Here is a 16,999-nt window from a genome sequence, read left to right on the forward strand (position 1 = left end):
TTCTACACAGAGTACGCGAAAGAACTTGTCCCCCTTCTAACAGCCGTGTACCGCAAGTCTCTAGAGGAACGGAGGGTTCCAAATGATTGGAAAAGAGCACAGATAGTCCCAGTCTTCAAGAAGGGTCGTCGAGCAGATGCGCAAAACTATAGACCTATATCTCTTACGTCGATCTCTTGTAGAATTTTAGAACATGTTTTTTGCTCGCGTATCATGTCATTTCTGGAAACCCAGAATCTACTATGTAGGAATCAACATGGATTCCGGAAACAGCGATCGTGTGAGACCCAACTCGCCTTATTTGTTCATGAGACCCAGAAAATATTAGATACAGGCTCCCAGGTAGATGCTATTTTTCTTGACTTCCGGAAGGCGTTCGATACAGTTCCGCACTGTCGCCTGATAAACAAAGTAAGAGCCTACGGAATATCAGACCAGCTGTGTGGCTGGATTGAAGAGTTTTTAGCAAACAGAACACAGCATGTTGTTATCAATGGAGAGACGTCTACAGACGTTAAAGTAACCTCTGGCGTGCCACAGGGGAGTGTTATGGGACCATTGCTTTTCACAATATATATAAATGACTTAGTAGATAGTGTCGGAAGTTCCATGCGGCTTTTCGCGGATGATGCTGTAGTATACAGAGAAGTTGCTGCATTAGAAAATTGTAGCGAAATACAGGAAGATCTGCAGCGGATAGGCACCTGGTGCAGGAAGTGGCAACTGACCCTTAACATAGACAAATGTAATGTATTGCGAATACATAGAAAGAAGGATCCTTTATTGTATGATTATATGATAGCGGAAAAAACACTGGTAGCAGTTACTTCTGTAAAATATCTGGGAGTATGCGTACGGAACGATTTGAAGTGGAATGATCATATAAAACTAATTGTTGCTAAGGCGGGTACCAGGTTGAGATTCATTGGGAGAGTGCTTAGAAAATGTAGTCCATCAACAAAGGAGGTGGCTTACAAAACACTCGTTCGACCTATACTTGAGTATTGCTCATCAGTGTGGGATCCGTACCAGGTCGGGTTGACGGAGGAGATAGAGAAGATCCAAAGAAGAGCGGCGCGTTTCGTCACTGGGTTATTTGGTAACCGTGATAGCGTTACGGAGATGCTTAATAAACTCAAGTGGCAGACTCTGCAAGAGAGGCGCTCTGCATCGCGGTGTAGCTTGCTCGCCAGGTTTCGAGAGGGTGCGTTTCTGGATGAGGTATCGAATATATTGCTTCCCCCTACTTATACTTCCCGAGGAGATCACGAATGTAAAATTAGAGAGATTAGAGCGCGCACGGAGGCTTTCAGACAGTCGTTCTTCCCGCGAACCATACGCGACTGGAACAGGAAAGGGAGGTAATGACAGTGGCACGTAAAGTGCCCTCCGCCACACACCGTTGGGTGGCTTGCGGAGTATCAATGTAGATGTAGATGTAGATGTAGACTACGAGGACGTGAAAAAATTTGTGGGAAATTGGTTCAAACATGAAGGTAAAGAGTTCTTTGCAGCCGGAATAAAAAAGCTTGTAGCCCGTTGGAACAAGTGCATAAATGTTCAAAGGCAGAAAAAGTATTGTTTTGTAAAAAAAAAAAAAAAAAAAAAAAAAAAAAAAAAAAAAAAAAAAAAAAACACTTTTTCCTCCAGACCAATTTGTATCTTTAATTATTGAACGACCTCCGTAAAATCTAAGTCTACATAACGTTAAAACTAACTTTTTCAGTCCCGATGAAAAAAAAGATATGTACACGGTATAGAATGGGCAGCCAAAAATTCGGGTCATAAACTGTGTCCTGGTTCTTCCATCCCATAGCGCTCAGCCTAGTTCCACACTTCCTCCAGCGCCATGCCATACTGTCTGGAAGGGAGGAGGTGGAAGCGTGATAAACTGTGAAAGCGCACTGGATACAATTTCTTTTCACATTTCACATTTCTTGATAACATAAGACACGAACGAAACAAATTTTCTGTATTATTTAATTATTTTGAGTGCACTGTAGACATAATATAATTTTATATGATACAGTCTGTCACTATACGGACAGACACAGGCAATTACACAGATTTCCGCACGTAATCGTGACTTATTTTGCTTCATAATCAAAACAGAATCTTTCACACACTTTCACAACCACATTATGGAGACGTGGAAACTCTTCACGAGGAAAGCAATGTATATGTCTGTAAAATGGGAATTACGTTACACATCACTTAGTTACGTCTGCGCAGGCACAGGGGTACAGATGTAAGATTGGCAGTGTCCTCAAAACGTTTAGAAAACTATCCTTGTAATTCTTTTAAGCTTACAAAGAATCCTTTGGACCTTGCAGTTTCCTCGACCCCAGGGAGCGTAGGAAAATGGAATGTATTTGTAGGAAAATGGAATGTATTTGCTGAATTTTTTTTTCCTTCTGCACCGCGATTTTCTTATAAAATTCTCACCTTGCGGTGTCTTGTGGTCAGTGTCCAGCCAAGTCCACTTAGAATGCAAGGCCTGCAATCGATTCTGGAAGTTCTAATTTTGATTCCTGCACTCCTTTTTCCTACATAAACTCAAAAATAGCGGGTTTAAAATAGGGAAATCGTTCCAGGCATACCTCTTGACTTAACCAACGAACTTTGCAGTAATATATAATTCTATACACTCTCCGTTCAGTTCCATCGAAAACTGTTGCAGCTGACAGTGTAATAATGCGTGTGAGGTCAGAAATTATGCTATTCGTACCAACAATTTCTTCACTTGCTCCATCCTGTAAATTTAGCAAAAACTGTTTCTTTATATACAAAACAATGAATCCTGTCTGTCGATTGCTGGAATATTTTGCTTTTTAGTTGTCAACTAAATCTTTAAATTCTTTCTGTATGTTGCTGTAATGCTGCTCCGCAGCACATTTGAGGTACCCATTGATTGTGCTACTGCGTAATAGACGTCGAAAATTCTCATCTTTCTCTTCTGTGACCCTCATTAATTTTTAAAGGCATGTGACGATAGATCACATGACTGCCTCTTTATCTGCAGAGAGCTACTGGACCTGCGAACGTCCTTCACACATCGAACAAATAGCGAAAGGTAAACAGCGATACACCACGATTCTTTGAACTAACGAAAGTTGTGTGGACCGAGGAATGCCACACCGCAGTACTAAATAAATGAAATGTTGCACTGTACCGTGCACTTCCGAGGAGGACCGAGTAAAGCCGAGAGGGGCCGAGCCTCGGCCGCACGTGGCCCTCGCATCCGTCTCACGTGCGGTCTGGCACACCGTGGCCGGCCCTACTGTAGGGCAATTAAAGGTGCTGAAAACAAAGCTGTGATGTTGAAAGCTTTGGCGAATAAGTACAAAGACAAAGATAGAGAGGGAGAGAGGGGGCGAGGGAGAGAGAGTGACAATGTTTGCATCTACATGTGACTGCATAGTCCGCAAGCCAGTGTGCAGTGCATAGCGTACTAGCAGTACCAGTTTTCTTACCTATTCCATTCCTGTAGTGAGAAAAAAATGACTTGCCCGTATGCTTTTGTACGCACCCTAATCTCCGTTGTCTTTTTGTCATAATCACGACGCGAGATAAACGATGCTGGCAGCATAAGAGCCAACATGATTTTTCGAATACTGTTGCCCTAAATTTACCCGACAAGGTGTCTCGAGAACTACATCGCCTTCTTAGCTAGGATTTTATTTTAGGTTCCCCGACCATACGTGTTACATCTTCATGTGGGTTGTACAAACCTACTAACAATTCTAGAAACCTGTGTGCGAATTCATTTGCTGTTATCTCGCCTTAAGGACTCCAAACACTGGAACAATACTCTAGAACTGATCTCACTGTCCCCTTGTACGTGATTTACTTCACAGATGCATTACATTTTCCCACAACCTTCTCACCAAATTTAAATCTTCCATTCGTCTTTCTTAAGAATGATCGTCCCATTTCTTATCGCTTCTTAGTATCACTCCATAACACTTATGCGATGTGACGTGCCCAAGATGTTCATCTCTAAACTTCTAATCAGATACTGCCTGGTTTTTTCTCATTTATAATTTTAAAGAGCTGTCATTCATTACGCCAAGTGGAATTTTCAGCCAAGTCATCCTGCATTTCCTCATGATCGTCCAGCGACAGTACTTTCTTGTACACAACAGCATCTTTAGCGAACAATCTTGCATGCTACTGATCCTGTCTGATAAATCGTTATTGAAAACTTAAGAGGTCTTATATTATTGTATGATTATATGATAGCGGAACAAACACTGGTAGCAGTTACTTCTGTAAAATATCTCGGAGTATGCGTACGGAACAATTTCAAGTGGAATGCTCGTATAAAATTAATTGTTGGTAAGGCGGGTGCCAGGTTGAGATTCGTTGGGAGAGTCCTTAGGAAATGTTGTCCATCATCAAAGGAGGTGGCTCACAAAACACTCGTTCGACCTATACTTGAGTATTGCTCATCAGTGTGGGATCCGTACCAGGTCGGGTTGACAGAGGAGATAGAGAAGATTCAAAGAAGAGCGGCGCGTTTCGTCACAGGGTTATTTGGTAAGCGTGTTAGCGTTACGGAGAAGTTTAGCAAACTCAAGTGGCAGACTGCAAGAGAGACGCTCTGCATCGCGGTGTAGCTTGCTGTCCAGGTTTCGAGAGGGTGCGTTTCTGGATGAGGTATCGAATATATTGCTTCCCCCTACTTATACCTCCCGAGGAGATCGCGAATGTAAAATCAGAGAGATTCGAATGCGCACGGAGGCTTTCCGGCAGTCGTTCTTCCCGCGAACCATACGAGACTCGAACAGGAAAGGGAGGTAATGACAGTGGCACGTAAGGTGCCCTCCGCCACACATCGTTGGGTGGCTTGCGGAGTATAAATGTAGATGTAGATGTAGTCTCTGTGAGACACTCGTAAGAAAATCTTGTGTGTTTTCCCGCTCGGTCTGCTTTAGCGCACTCGTTACAACCACCTATTGATGCGACGTTGTACCGCTGCGAGAGCGCTGGTCAATGGTGCTTACAACCAGTCCGGCCCACGGAGACACAGCTTTCCGCCGCCCTCTCCGGCGACCGCCTCCGCTAATGGAACCACTTTTCCCGGCCGTCGCCGTGACGAGGCGAGTGCGCCATTACCTCGTAAGGAAGTGGCTCGCTTCGCACCCTAATAGCGCCACACGGCGGCCTGTCGCCGGCTTGCAGTGTAGCAATTTAATAATGTCTTTTACAGAAAGGGCTGCCAACGGCGTAGCCATACAATGCGATAAGTAGGTCGGCGAGGGACACGTGTGTGTCCTTGCCTTAAATTAAACGCTTGTTCCTGATATTCCGATCACAATGTGCGTCTCTTGATACAAAAATTTACCAACAGCCGTTTGTGTTGTAGAAATTTATTTTATGAACTTCTTATATGAAACCAGTTTCGGCGTTACATGGATGATATCTTCAGGCCCCACACGTCATAGTCTGTGTCGCCTGGCCACCAAGAGCTGTTGCATAGCGGTTTGATTCACAGATCGACTTTTACGGCTCCTTTCGTGTATAGCGATTTTACGACTATGGCGTGTGGGGCCTGAAGATGGCAGCAATGTAATGCCGAAACTGGTTTCATATAAGAAGTTCGTAAAATAAAATCTCTACAACACATACAGCCGTTTGCTAAATTATTGTATCAAGAAATACATGTCAGCAGTTGTCCCACAGTCCATAATGGATCAACAAAGACAATGTGCCTTTTCCTTCTAGACTATTGTCAAATATGTTATTTATTTTGGCATCAAACACCAAAGACGAATCTGGGCCAGCATTAAATGCCACTGAGCAGAATTTAGACTGTTCACAGATAAAAAGCCGCACTTGCCCACGAAAGGCAAAGATCCCGAGTTCTTGTCTCGGTCCGGCACACAGTTTTAATCTTCCAGGAAGTTTCATATCAGCGCACACTCCGCTGCAGAGTGAAAATCTCATTCTGTTCACAGATAGATTTCAAGTGCATATTCCTTTGTACTCTGCAGAGTGTTTGCAATTAATTCTCAGCTAGCCAACCGCTAACGACACTACGTGATTTTGTGAGGTCCTGGATTGCAGTATCACATCGAGCACGGCTGAAGGTTTAAAGTGTGATGTTTATGAATGTGACTGCACCGGCCGCGGTGGCCGAGCGGTTCTAGGCGCCTCAGTCCGGAACCGCGCGACTGCTACGGTCGAAGGTTCGAATCCTGCCTCGGGCATGGTTGTGTGTGATGTCCTTAGGTTAGTTAGGTTTAAGTAGTTCTAAGTTTTAGGGGACTAACGACCTCAGATGTTAAGTCCCGTAGTGCTCAGAGCCATTTTTTGAATGTGAGTGCAAGATATGGAAAATGGCGTGCAAGGAAACGTAATACACTGAAGCGACGAAGAAACTCGTATAAGAAATGTTCAAATGTGTGTGAAATCTTATGGGACTTAACTGCTAAGGTCATCAGTCCCTAAGCTTACACACTACTTAACCTAAATTATCCTAAGCACAAACACACACACCCATGCCCGAGGGAAGAATCGAACCTCCGCCGGGACCAGCCGCACAGTTCGTGACTGCAGCGCCTAAGACCGCTCAGCTAATCGCGCTCGGCAAACTGGTATAAGAATGCGTATTAAAACACAGAGATATGTAAACAGGCAGAATATGGATCTAAGATCGGCAACACCTATATAAAGCAACAAGTGTCTGGCACAGTTGTCAGATCGGTTACAATATCAGGTTATCAAGATTTAAGTGAGTTTGAATGTGGTATTATAGTCGGCGCACTAGCGATGGGACACAGCATCTCCGAGGTAGCGACGAAGTGGGGATTTTCCGGTACGACCATTTCACGAGTGCGCCGTGAATATCAGGAATCCGGTAAAACATCAGATCTCCAACATCGCTGCGGCCAGAAAATGGTCTTGCAAGAACGGAACCAACGGCGACTGAAGAGAATCGTTCAACGTGACAGAAGTGCAACCCTTCCGCAAATTTCTGCAGATTTCATCGCTGGGCCATCAATAAGTGACAGCGTGCGAAACATTCATCGAAACATCATCGATATGGGCTTTTGGAGCCGACGGCCCAGTCGTGTACCCGTGATGAGGTTTACGCCTCGCCTCAGCCCGTCCACACCGACATTGGACTGTCGATGACTGGAAACATGTTGCCTGACCGGACGAGTCTCCTTTTAAAATGTATCGGGTGGATGGACGTGTAAGTGTATGGAGACAACCTCATAAATCCATGGAACCTGCAGGTCAGCAGGAGACTGTTCAAGTTGGTGGAGGCCCTGTAGCGGTGTGGGGCGTGTGCATTTGGAGTGACACGTGACCCCCTGACACGTGTAGGTACGGCTCTGAGAGGTGACACCTACGTAAGCATCCTGCCTGATCACCTGCAGCCATTCATGTCCATTGCGCATCCCGACGGACTTCGGCAATTCCAAGCACTACAATGCGACATCCCACACGTCCAGAATTGCTACAGAGTAGCTCCAGGAACACTCTTCTGAATTTAAGCACTTCCTCAGGCCGTCAAATTTCCCAGACATGAACATTATTGAGCATTTCTGGGATGCCTTGCAACGTGCTGCTCAGAAGATATCTCCATCCTTCTTACTGTTACGGATTTATGGACGGCGCTATGGGATTCATGGTTTCATTTCCCTCTAGCACTACTTCAGACATTAGTCAGGTCCACGCCACGTCGCGTTGCGGCACTTCTGCGCACTCGCGGGTGCCCTATACGATGTTAGGCAGGTGTATCAGTTTCTTTGGCTCTTCAGTGTATTAATGTGACATGATAAATATAAAGAAAAACTTCTTTTAGTTGCTGTTCGGAACCTTGTAAAACTTTGTAAATTACGTCATTGTCACTTTTTGACAGTAAAGTTATTAATTGTATAATCAACTGTTGCACTTTCGGCCGCGTGGCCATTGTCAAGTGGAAATAGTGCAAAATGCAAAATAACAGAGCGTATACCTGGGGTGACATCATGCCGTGCAATAGCAGTTGTATAATATAAGAAAATGCTGTAAACGTACGACTCTTTTTAAAATTCAGATTGCATGCAAATATTTACCTGGCCCGAAGAAAATGTCCTCCCATTAAATGATACAATAACGCTAACTTCTATTCCTTAAAGGAATAGAACAAGAGAAGGATACGAGGAACTTACTGTGTACAACGTAACAGTAATGGGCACCAACGAATACTTGACTTAATTGTAAAAACTTACTAAGGTGAACGTACTAAGGTGTTCTTTCTGGCATCATTAGCATGTAAGTAACCCGCTTTACAGCCAAATTATGTGCAGTGAACATGCTTACTCACTCCGCTAGCCTAGCTTTTGTATTTAAAGCCACACAGCAGTAACGTCGTACATAAAGTGATTACCCGGCAGGTGTCTCTGCATCACCAGCTGCTGACTTACCTTCTGGCATGAAAACATGCAAAGAAACAGCCGAAGGGTACTGCTGAGTGCAGTTTGGTCAAATGGCTCTGAGCACTATGGGACTTAACAACTGAGGTCGTCAGTCCCCAACCTAACTAACCTAAGGACATCACACACATCCATATCCGAGGCAGGATTCGAACCTGCGACCGTAGTGGTCGCGCGGTTCCAGACTGAAGCGCCTAGAACCGCTCGGCCACACCGGCCGGATGAGTGCAGTTTCAAGAAACGTATATACTGATTGTAAAACTGGCTCAGGAAAATTTGCATCTGTGCTGAAGGCAGAAAATGTGTCGTATTACGTGAAATAGTAAGATGCGGCTTACAAAGTGCGTTCTCTTGAAGCTGTGACAAAGGATCAGGAATAAACCTCAGAATCTTTGATCAAGAAAATGTAATTGCATATAGGTCACTATGACGCCCACAACATTTGTGTGTGGAACACGTGGTACAATAAATCACCACAAATTAATGATTAGAACAAAAATAATTCTATAGGCATTAGAAAGTTGTAAAAAATGGCTGACTAAACTCTTTGGAGGGACACCAGGTATATGCATGCCGTTGTACCACACAGCTGAAACTGTAATAGCAGGTTGTACAAATAAATAATTTTACGGTCAAAAGGCGACCATGAAGTCAGTTACAAAACCTTTAAAAAAGGCTGATTTCTCAAAGTAACTGGTGTAATGACACAGTGTGTAGTGTGATGTGTATATTGGACCTGACAGTGCCGTGCTGTTCTCGCAGACTGCTGTCGCCGAGCAGTTCGCCCGCGACGTCGCCGACCATGTCCAACTCGTCGTCGCCGACGCCGCAGCAGCCGCCGCCGCCGCTGCAGCCGTACAACCACAAGATCACGGGCATCCCGTGCGTGGCCGCCGCCTCCCGCTACACGGCGCCCGTGCACATCGACGTGGGCGGCACCATCTACACCTCCTCCCTCGAGACGCTCACCAAGTGAGTACAGTACGGCGCCTCTCTGTCGCCGCACCTCCTACAGAGGGAGTGGGGCGCCCGTAAGTAGGCGGGTGCTGGCAAGACGCCCAGTGACAGAGGGCACTGTGTACCATGTAACGCGCACGGAACCTTATGCGCTGATTTTCGTGTTAGTCTGAAGGTACTTTGCCACTGTAATGTTCATTACAGGAAGCAAGCAAACTCAAGTACTACTTTGACAAGCAACAGCGATACTTTTTGAAGCACATATACACTGATCGGCCAGAAAATTATGACCGTCTACCTAATAGCCGGTATGTCCAGCTTTAGCACGAGCAGCAGCGGCGACACTTCATGGCATGGAAGCAGTGAGGCTTTGATAGGTCGCTGGGGGGAGTTGGCACTACATCTGCAAACACAAGTCACCTAATTCCCGTAAATTCCGGGGAAAGGGGTGATAAGCTCTGAGAACAATTATATTCGCCACTGTGTTCCTCGAACCACTCCGTCTTTCTCCCGGCATTGTGACTTGGTGCATTATCCTGTTGAAAAACGCCACTGCCGTCGGGAAACATGATCGTCGTGATGGGGCGTACGTGGTCTGCAATCAGTGTACGGTACTCCTTGGCCGTCATGGTGCCTTGCACGAGCTCCACTGGATCCATGAGTGTCCACATGCATGTTCCCGGTAGCATAATGGAGCCGCAGCCAGCTTGTCTTCTTCCCGTAGCACAGATGCCAAGGAGCTGTTCCCCGGGAAGACGACGGATTCGCGCCCTACCAGTGGCATGATGAGGTAGGTATCGGTATTCATCTGACCATGCAACCCTCTGCCACTTCGCCAATTTCCAATGCCAATGGTCACTTGCTCATTTCATACGTAGTCGCCGATGTCGTTGTGTTACCACTGCCACTGCATGGGTCTTTGGCTGAGGAGGCCAGTCGTTAGGAGTGTTTTGTGCAGTGACTGTTCAAACGCACTTCTACTCTGTCCAACATTGAAGTCTGATGTTAGTTCAGTGAGTTCGCCACCTGTCCTGTTTTAACAGTCTGCACAGAGCGCCAAGTCCGACATCTGTAATGAAGGGTGGGAGCCCAACCCTACGATGTCTGGTTTCGCCTCACTTTAGCCACGTTTTGAAGACACTCAGCACAGCACTCTTCGAACAATCGACAAGTCGTACTGTTTCCGAAATGCTCGTACCGGACTTCCGGGCCATCACAATCCACTCTCGCTCAAACTCAGGCTGATCGCGCGCCTTCCCCATTCTACACACGGACAGCACGATCTCTGACAGTATATGCACCCTGCGTGTGTCTGACCAGCAGTCATTCCTCGCCAGGTGACGCCGCTACCGCGTGGACGGCTGGATATCGACAATAGGTCAGTGGTCATAATGTTCTGGCTAATCAATGTATTTTTCTACGGCGAGGCAGAGCATAAACAGTGATCCATTGTGCCGTTAACTCCAGCTTACGAGGGTAGGCAGCGGCTCGATGCTGTGGTGTGGGATGGAGACAAAAGGAACCTGGGCGGCGCAGCAAAGTACTCTCTACCTTTGTCTGCGCAGAGCATATTACGCACTCACTTTCTTATTTGTACAGCACTATAACGGCTGGCTGGGAGAGCGAGGACTATTTTTCGGGGACCACTACCATTACTTCTCTCAAAAAAATGGTTCAAATGGCTCTGAGCACTATGGGACTTAACATCTGAGGTCATCAGTCCCCTAGAACTTAGAACTACTTAAACCTAACTAACCTAAGGACATCACACACACCCATGCCCGAGGCAGGATTCGAACTTGAACCTAACTAACCCAAGGACATCACACACACCCATGCCCGAGGCAGGATTCTCACTTTATACAGATTAATATTGTAGACTTGATGTATCTGTACAGTATCTTCGTACACTCAGTTATTGGGAAGTTTGTAGCTTGTAATTGAAAGACGTTTCTTCAATTTTCTCACAAAATAACAGACAATAACGTTTATGACATAGTGACAATAAGTGGAACACCCAATAGATGGTGATAGAGATACAATATTTCGAGACGGTCGTGACACTGTAAGATAATAGTGGCTGGTTCCACGTGTTTTGACTCAACTGATGTTCGTAACAAAGTAAGGTTTATTTCATAATGAAGTTTTCGGAACTTTAAAACAGTTTTAATATACCGTTTATTCTTCAGTCCCAGATGCCCTTTTTTTGCGGTATGATTACTTTCAATCTCCACGCATCATCTTCATTCTCTACAGCTGCGTCAGCAAGCCGTCGTGTCTGTATCAGTGTAGTACACAGAAGTGGAGATGTTCCAGAGAAATCGAAACAGGTGATTCTCTCACTTTGAATATGTCGGCTATAGTGTGTTTCCGGAACGATGACTAGTTCTATTACTGTTCCTTGTTATATTAATGTGCCAAGCGAGAGAAGTAAGCCAGCTATTGTGGCCGAGCGGTTCTAGGCGCTTCAGTCTGGAACCGCGCGAACGCTACGGTCGCGGGTTCGAATCCTACCTCGGGCATGGTTGTGTGTGATGTCCATAGGTTAGTTAGGTTTAAGTAGTGCTACGTTCTAGGGGACTGATGACCTCAGAAGTTAAGTCCCATAGTGCTCAGAGCCATTTGAACAATTTTTTTTGTAAGATTTATTTTGGAACAAATCACCAGGACAGTGGATACACTATTTCTTCGCGAGCTGCTCTCTTCCAGGTGTGCTTCTCCAGCAATGTACGTGTAAACAGGAGAGCGTCTGTCAGCATTGGCAACTAGAGTATAGGTGCTCGAAGAAATGAAGGCGTCGGGGCGGTAAGAGCACAGTCCACCAAAGCAAAGTTACCATTTCCAGTCCAGGTTCAGCACACTCCATATTCTGTCAGAAAGTCTGAATACAGCGCACGCTCTGCCGAAAAGTGAAAGAATTATCCTCGAGGTAGTAGCAAGTTAAGAAACAGAAACGCAGCTTTAATTGGACAAAGGATGTTTCATGTAAAAATTTCGAAAGTTTAAGTCTGAAATTTCGTGTACATTCAGATGAGATCAAGGACACTGTCACGCAGGTGACAACAACGTCGTTAAATATGAGTTACATAGATTTAGGCTGCATTCTATCCTTCTTGTCCTGTTAAGATGCAGCAATGTGTAAACCTCGACAACCGCGACTACCACAAATCACAAATAATGAACAGTAAAAAGTGTTTTTGGCGTAAGAGATTGTCTAGTGAAGAAACTAATTACGAAGTAAAATGATTTTCAAACATGTCTCGCCAGAAATTCTCTCGGGAAAATGATGGCAAAATGATCAGCACAGTTGTTAATTACAACCGGTTCTATTGCCGTGATTTTATTATATCTGACCAGAGTTAATTCGCATCCGTCCCTCGAGGCAAAGCGTAAGCCAAACACATGTCCATTAATCCAGAGCATAACACAGCGCACTAGCTTATCGTTTTAGCATTGCTGGTTAAAATCAAGTATAATCAAGAGGATAGCTGCGTTGCAATTGGAAGCTACTGTTTACAGAGAGGTCAGTTGACTTTGTCTCCTTTCTTTCTACATGTCTGAACTCTTCACATACCAGTCACAATTCTTCTGAACTGACGGGTCGCATGAGTTTCCCTGCGTATAAGGAGAAAACACTTTTTTTTCTTTTCACTTGGACGACGAGGTCAGACTGTGTTTGATTATGAAAACTGAAAGAAGCGATCATGGGCAAAAAAGTGAGTAGGAGAAAAGACGTAAAAAGCAGGTTGTAGTAAATACACCACGGTGTTAAATTTCCTCCCAATTTTCCCAGTTTTTCGCAGGTGACTAGTGTGAACGGATTATGATGCGCTTGATTCGCTTCTTCGCTCGAAATTTATGTTACCTGATTGAAGAGCAACAGTTAAGCTAGATATCTGTGAAATGATACCGCAGATTTCGTGTTCTGTGAGGAGACACATGTAGAATATACCAATTGCAAGTAACACGACGCACAGCAGAAATTTAAACTAATGGCAACTTTTTTACAATCAAAAGTATTTCATCTGTTTTGGTGTCATCCTCTGTCACTCCTGTCGTGTGTAATTCTCTTCATATGTGCATACATAGTTATAATACCTATTCATTATGTTATAATCTTTGCCTGATCCTATAACTTTTCCTTTCTTTTGATCCTTATTGTGGAATGTCGACTGATCGTGGGTGACTTATGCATTCCTGTAACTAATGGCTTTGTTCTGATAAGAGTGTTTCTTGCCTCACGTAATTCCTATTCCGTATTCGAAGCACCACACAGTTTCACGAGACAAATCGTACAATGTGAGCAATAAACTTAGTACAAGGCAAAACGAAACAACGAAGGCGAATATTGCTAATTATTTTAACTGAACACAATATTCTGAAGATACTCAGATAATTCAGTACAACGTCTTAACACTTCGTGTCATTGCACCTCACAAAGACAAACAGGTAAGTAAGTCAACGTATTTCCCTTAACATCGTAATACCAATTGAGGGTGCGGGGTATTTAATGCCTACCTTTTGAATATATCGTAATCTCGTCAGTTACTTTATATTTTAAGTGTCTGAAAAAAATATATTTTTTAAATGACTTCTTAACCACATTCTATAATCTTTTTAAATTTTTCCGTAAAACCTAACCCAAAATTTAAGTCTCGTTAACGAATATGACTTTTCACAGGAAATGATGTATTTATTTTTCCAGGTTCAGGACGGTACTTACAAATCAGTACATCTGTAAAAAGTATGTTGCGAATAAAAGTCTACGACAGTTAACGAAATCTGTATTTTTTTAATTTTTTGTGGTGGTCATAAAGTACCCTTACCATCGGTGTACATACACTCCTGGAAATGGAAAAAAGAACACATTGACACCGGTGTGTCAGACCCACCTTACTTGCTCCGGACACTGCGAGAGGGCTGTACAAGCAATGATCACACGCACGGCACAACGGAAACACCAGGAACCGCGGTGTTGGCCGTCGAATGGCGCTAGGTGCTCAGCATTTGTGCACCGCCGCCGTCAGTGTCAGCCAGTTTGCCGTGGCATACGGAGCTCCATCGCAGTCTTTAACACTGGTAGCATGCCGCGACAGCGTGGACGTGAACCGTATGTCCAGTTGACGGACTTTGAGCGAGGGCGTATAGTGGGCATGCGGGAGGCCGGGTGGACGTACCGCCGAATTGCTCAACACGTGTGGCGTGAGGTCTCCACAGTACATCGATGTTGTCGCCAGTGGTCGGCGGAAGGTACACGTGCCCGTCGACCTGGGACCGGACCGCAGTGACGCACGGATGCACGCCAAGACCGTAGGATCCTACGCAGTGCCGTAGGGGACCGCACCGCCACTTCCCAGCAAATTAGGGACACTGTTGCTCCTGGGGTATCGGCGAGGACCATTCGCAACCGTCTCCATGAAGCTGGGCTACGGTCCCGCACACCGTTAGGCCGTCTTCCGCTCACGCCCCAACATCGTGCAGCCTGCCTCCAGTGGTGTCGCGACAGGCGTGAATGGAGGGACGAATGGAGACGTGTCGTCTTCAGCGATGAGAGTCGCTTCTGCCTTGGTGCCAACGATGGTCGTATGCGTGTTTGGCGCCGTGCAGGTGAGCGCCACAATCAGGACTGCATACGACCAAGGCACACAGGGCCAACACCCGGCATCATGGTGTGGGGAGCGATCTCCTACACTGGCCGTACACCACTGGTGATCGTCGAGGGGACACTGAATAGTGCACGGTACATCCAAACCGTCATCGAACCCATCGTTCTACCATTCCTAGACCGGCAAGGGAACTTGCTGTTCCAACAGGACAATGCACGTCCGCATGTATCCCGTGCCACCCAATGTGCTCTAGAAGGTGTAAGTCAACTACCCTGGCCAGCAAGATCTCCGGATCTGTCCCCCATTGAGCATGTTTGGGACTGGATGAAGCGTCGTCTCACGCGGTCTGCACGTCCAGCACGAACGCTGGTCCAATTGAGGCGCCAGGTGGAAATGGCATGGCAAGCCGTTCTACAGGACTACATCCAGCATCTCTACGATCGTCTCCATGGGAGAATAGCAGCCTGCATTGCTGCGAAAGGTGGATATACACTGTACTAGTGCCGACATTGTGCATGCTCTGTTGCCTGTGTCTATGTGCCTGTGGTTCTGTCAGTGTGATCATGTGATGTATCTGACCCCAGGAATGTGTCAATAAAGTTTCCCCTTCCTGGGACAATGAATTCACGGTGTTCTTATTTCAATTTCCAGGAGTGTATTATGGAAAATACATTGGTATTGCTAAGATTGTGTGAAAAAATATTTTCAGGTTCTGAACCCTACTTACACATCAGCTCCCATTTGAAAAGAATGTTGTAAATAAAATTTAACAAATCTAACTTTCTTTCTGTCGTGGCCGCGTAAAGTACGCCCCTCCCCACCCCCCCGGCCGACGTGCCCTTAAGGAGAAAATGCGTTGGTATTGCAAACATCAATCTCATTCAGTAACTCAGTATGGCACAGTATTTTAGGAAAAAATGCTTTGACGGGGAATGTTTTCACTGGATAAAACGGTAGATATTTACATTCGAATTATGATAAACAGAGAGTCAAATCCTCTAGGTTGTTTGGCTGTGTAATGTTCCTCTGCAATTTCTTCTTACACAATGACGTTTCGACCTCTCTGCCGGAATCTTCTTCAGCATCTTCATGTAAATGGAATCATTCCAAGCTATTACTCTGTACTGTACAAGACTCATGATACACAAAATTAACTAAAGCAAATAAAAAGAAGTTTACATGGATTCAAAACCCAGAGATGCGTCATCTTTTCTAATTATTTTTTTAACAGTGTTTGTTCTCAGCAAAAACTATTCCCCGGTGTCTGTTCCACGAGAGCGGGCACACATTCACTGATTGTATAAGAATTAAAATATTAGATTGATGGCCTGTGTCAAGCGAACAACAAATTGTGTGGACTAATGTATACCTGAATAGTAAGCTACTTTCTTCAGGTAAGGTTTGCTTGAATGTGGCTGTATGTTCATCAGAGAGGGCTAAGATTCGTACAGTCCTCATTTGTCTCACTCATTTCTTTTACTACTGACCAAACAGACTCCAAGAGTCAGTCTGTTCTGCGCCTGCAGCGCCTCTCCCAGGAAGATTATTCCCTAAACTCATCTCGATTTTATTTCCTACAGTGTTCTGCGATTCAGAAGTTCCTCGCAGAGCTCAAAGTAGAATTAATATTTAAGAAAATCCTCACATTATATGAAGCTTTAGTTGGGATGGTACGATTTTGGTGTAGGAAGTTCACTGCTGAAAAATATAATTTTTTTGTTGTGTTCCTTCACCAATATGTGTTGCTCTAGAGATGAAAGAAGGAAATTGTTGTAAGAATCGGTTTTTTTGTGCGATGGATGGTACGTTTCACGAAGGCACAAAAACTTGAATTGTACTGTGATTTTCACCTTCACATGTTCCCAGACACGACAGTGCGCACTGGGATTGAACGCGTCGACATCAAGAAGCGGTATCTATATAAACAGAAAAAAAATTACAAATCTCTAATAAGTGTTTTAACTCGAAAAGGTTTACGCCGGTCAATTCTCAAATATTTAGTACTCC

At 44.9% G+C, this 16,999-nt stretch overlaps 1 protein-coding gene across 1 annotated transcript in view; it reads left to right on the top strand.

Moving 5' to 3' along the window:
• Nucleotides 1-16,999, top strand: part of LOC124711981 (BTB/POZ domain-containing protein Tiwaz) — an 857,301-nt gene that overhangs the window by 689,903 nt on the left and 150,399 nt on the right. Inside the window, exon 5 of the mRNA XM_047242267.1 lies at nt 9,192-9,401. Coding sequence (XP_047098223.1) covers nt 9,192-9,401 — 210 coding nt within the window. The remainder of the gene's footprint in view (nt 1-9,191; nt 9,402-16,999) is intronic.

This window comes from Schistocerca piceifrons, chromosome 1, assembly GCF_021461385.2.
Source record: "Schistocerca piceifrons isolate TAMUIC-IGC-003096 chromosome 1, iqSchPice1.1, whole genome shotgun sequence".
NCBI lineage: Eukaryota > Metazoa > Arthropoda > Insecta > Orthoptera > Acrididae > Schistocerca > Schistocerca piceifrons.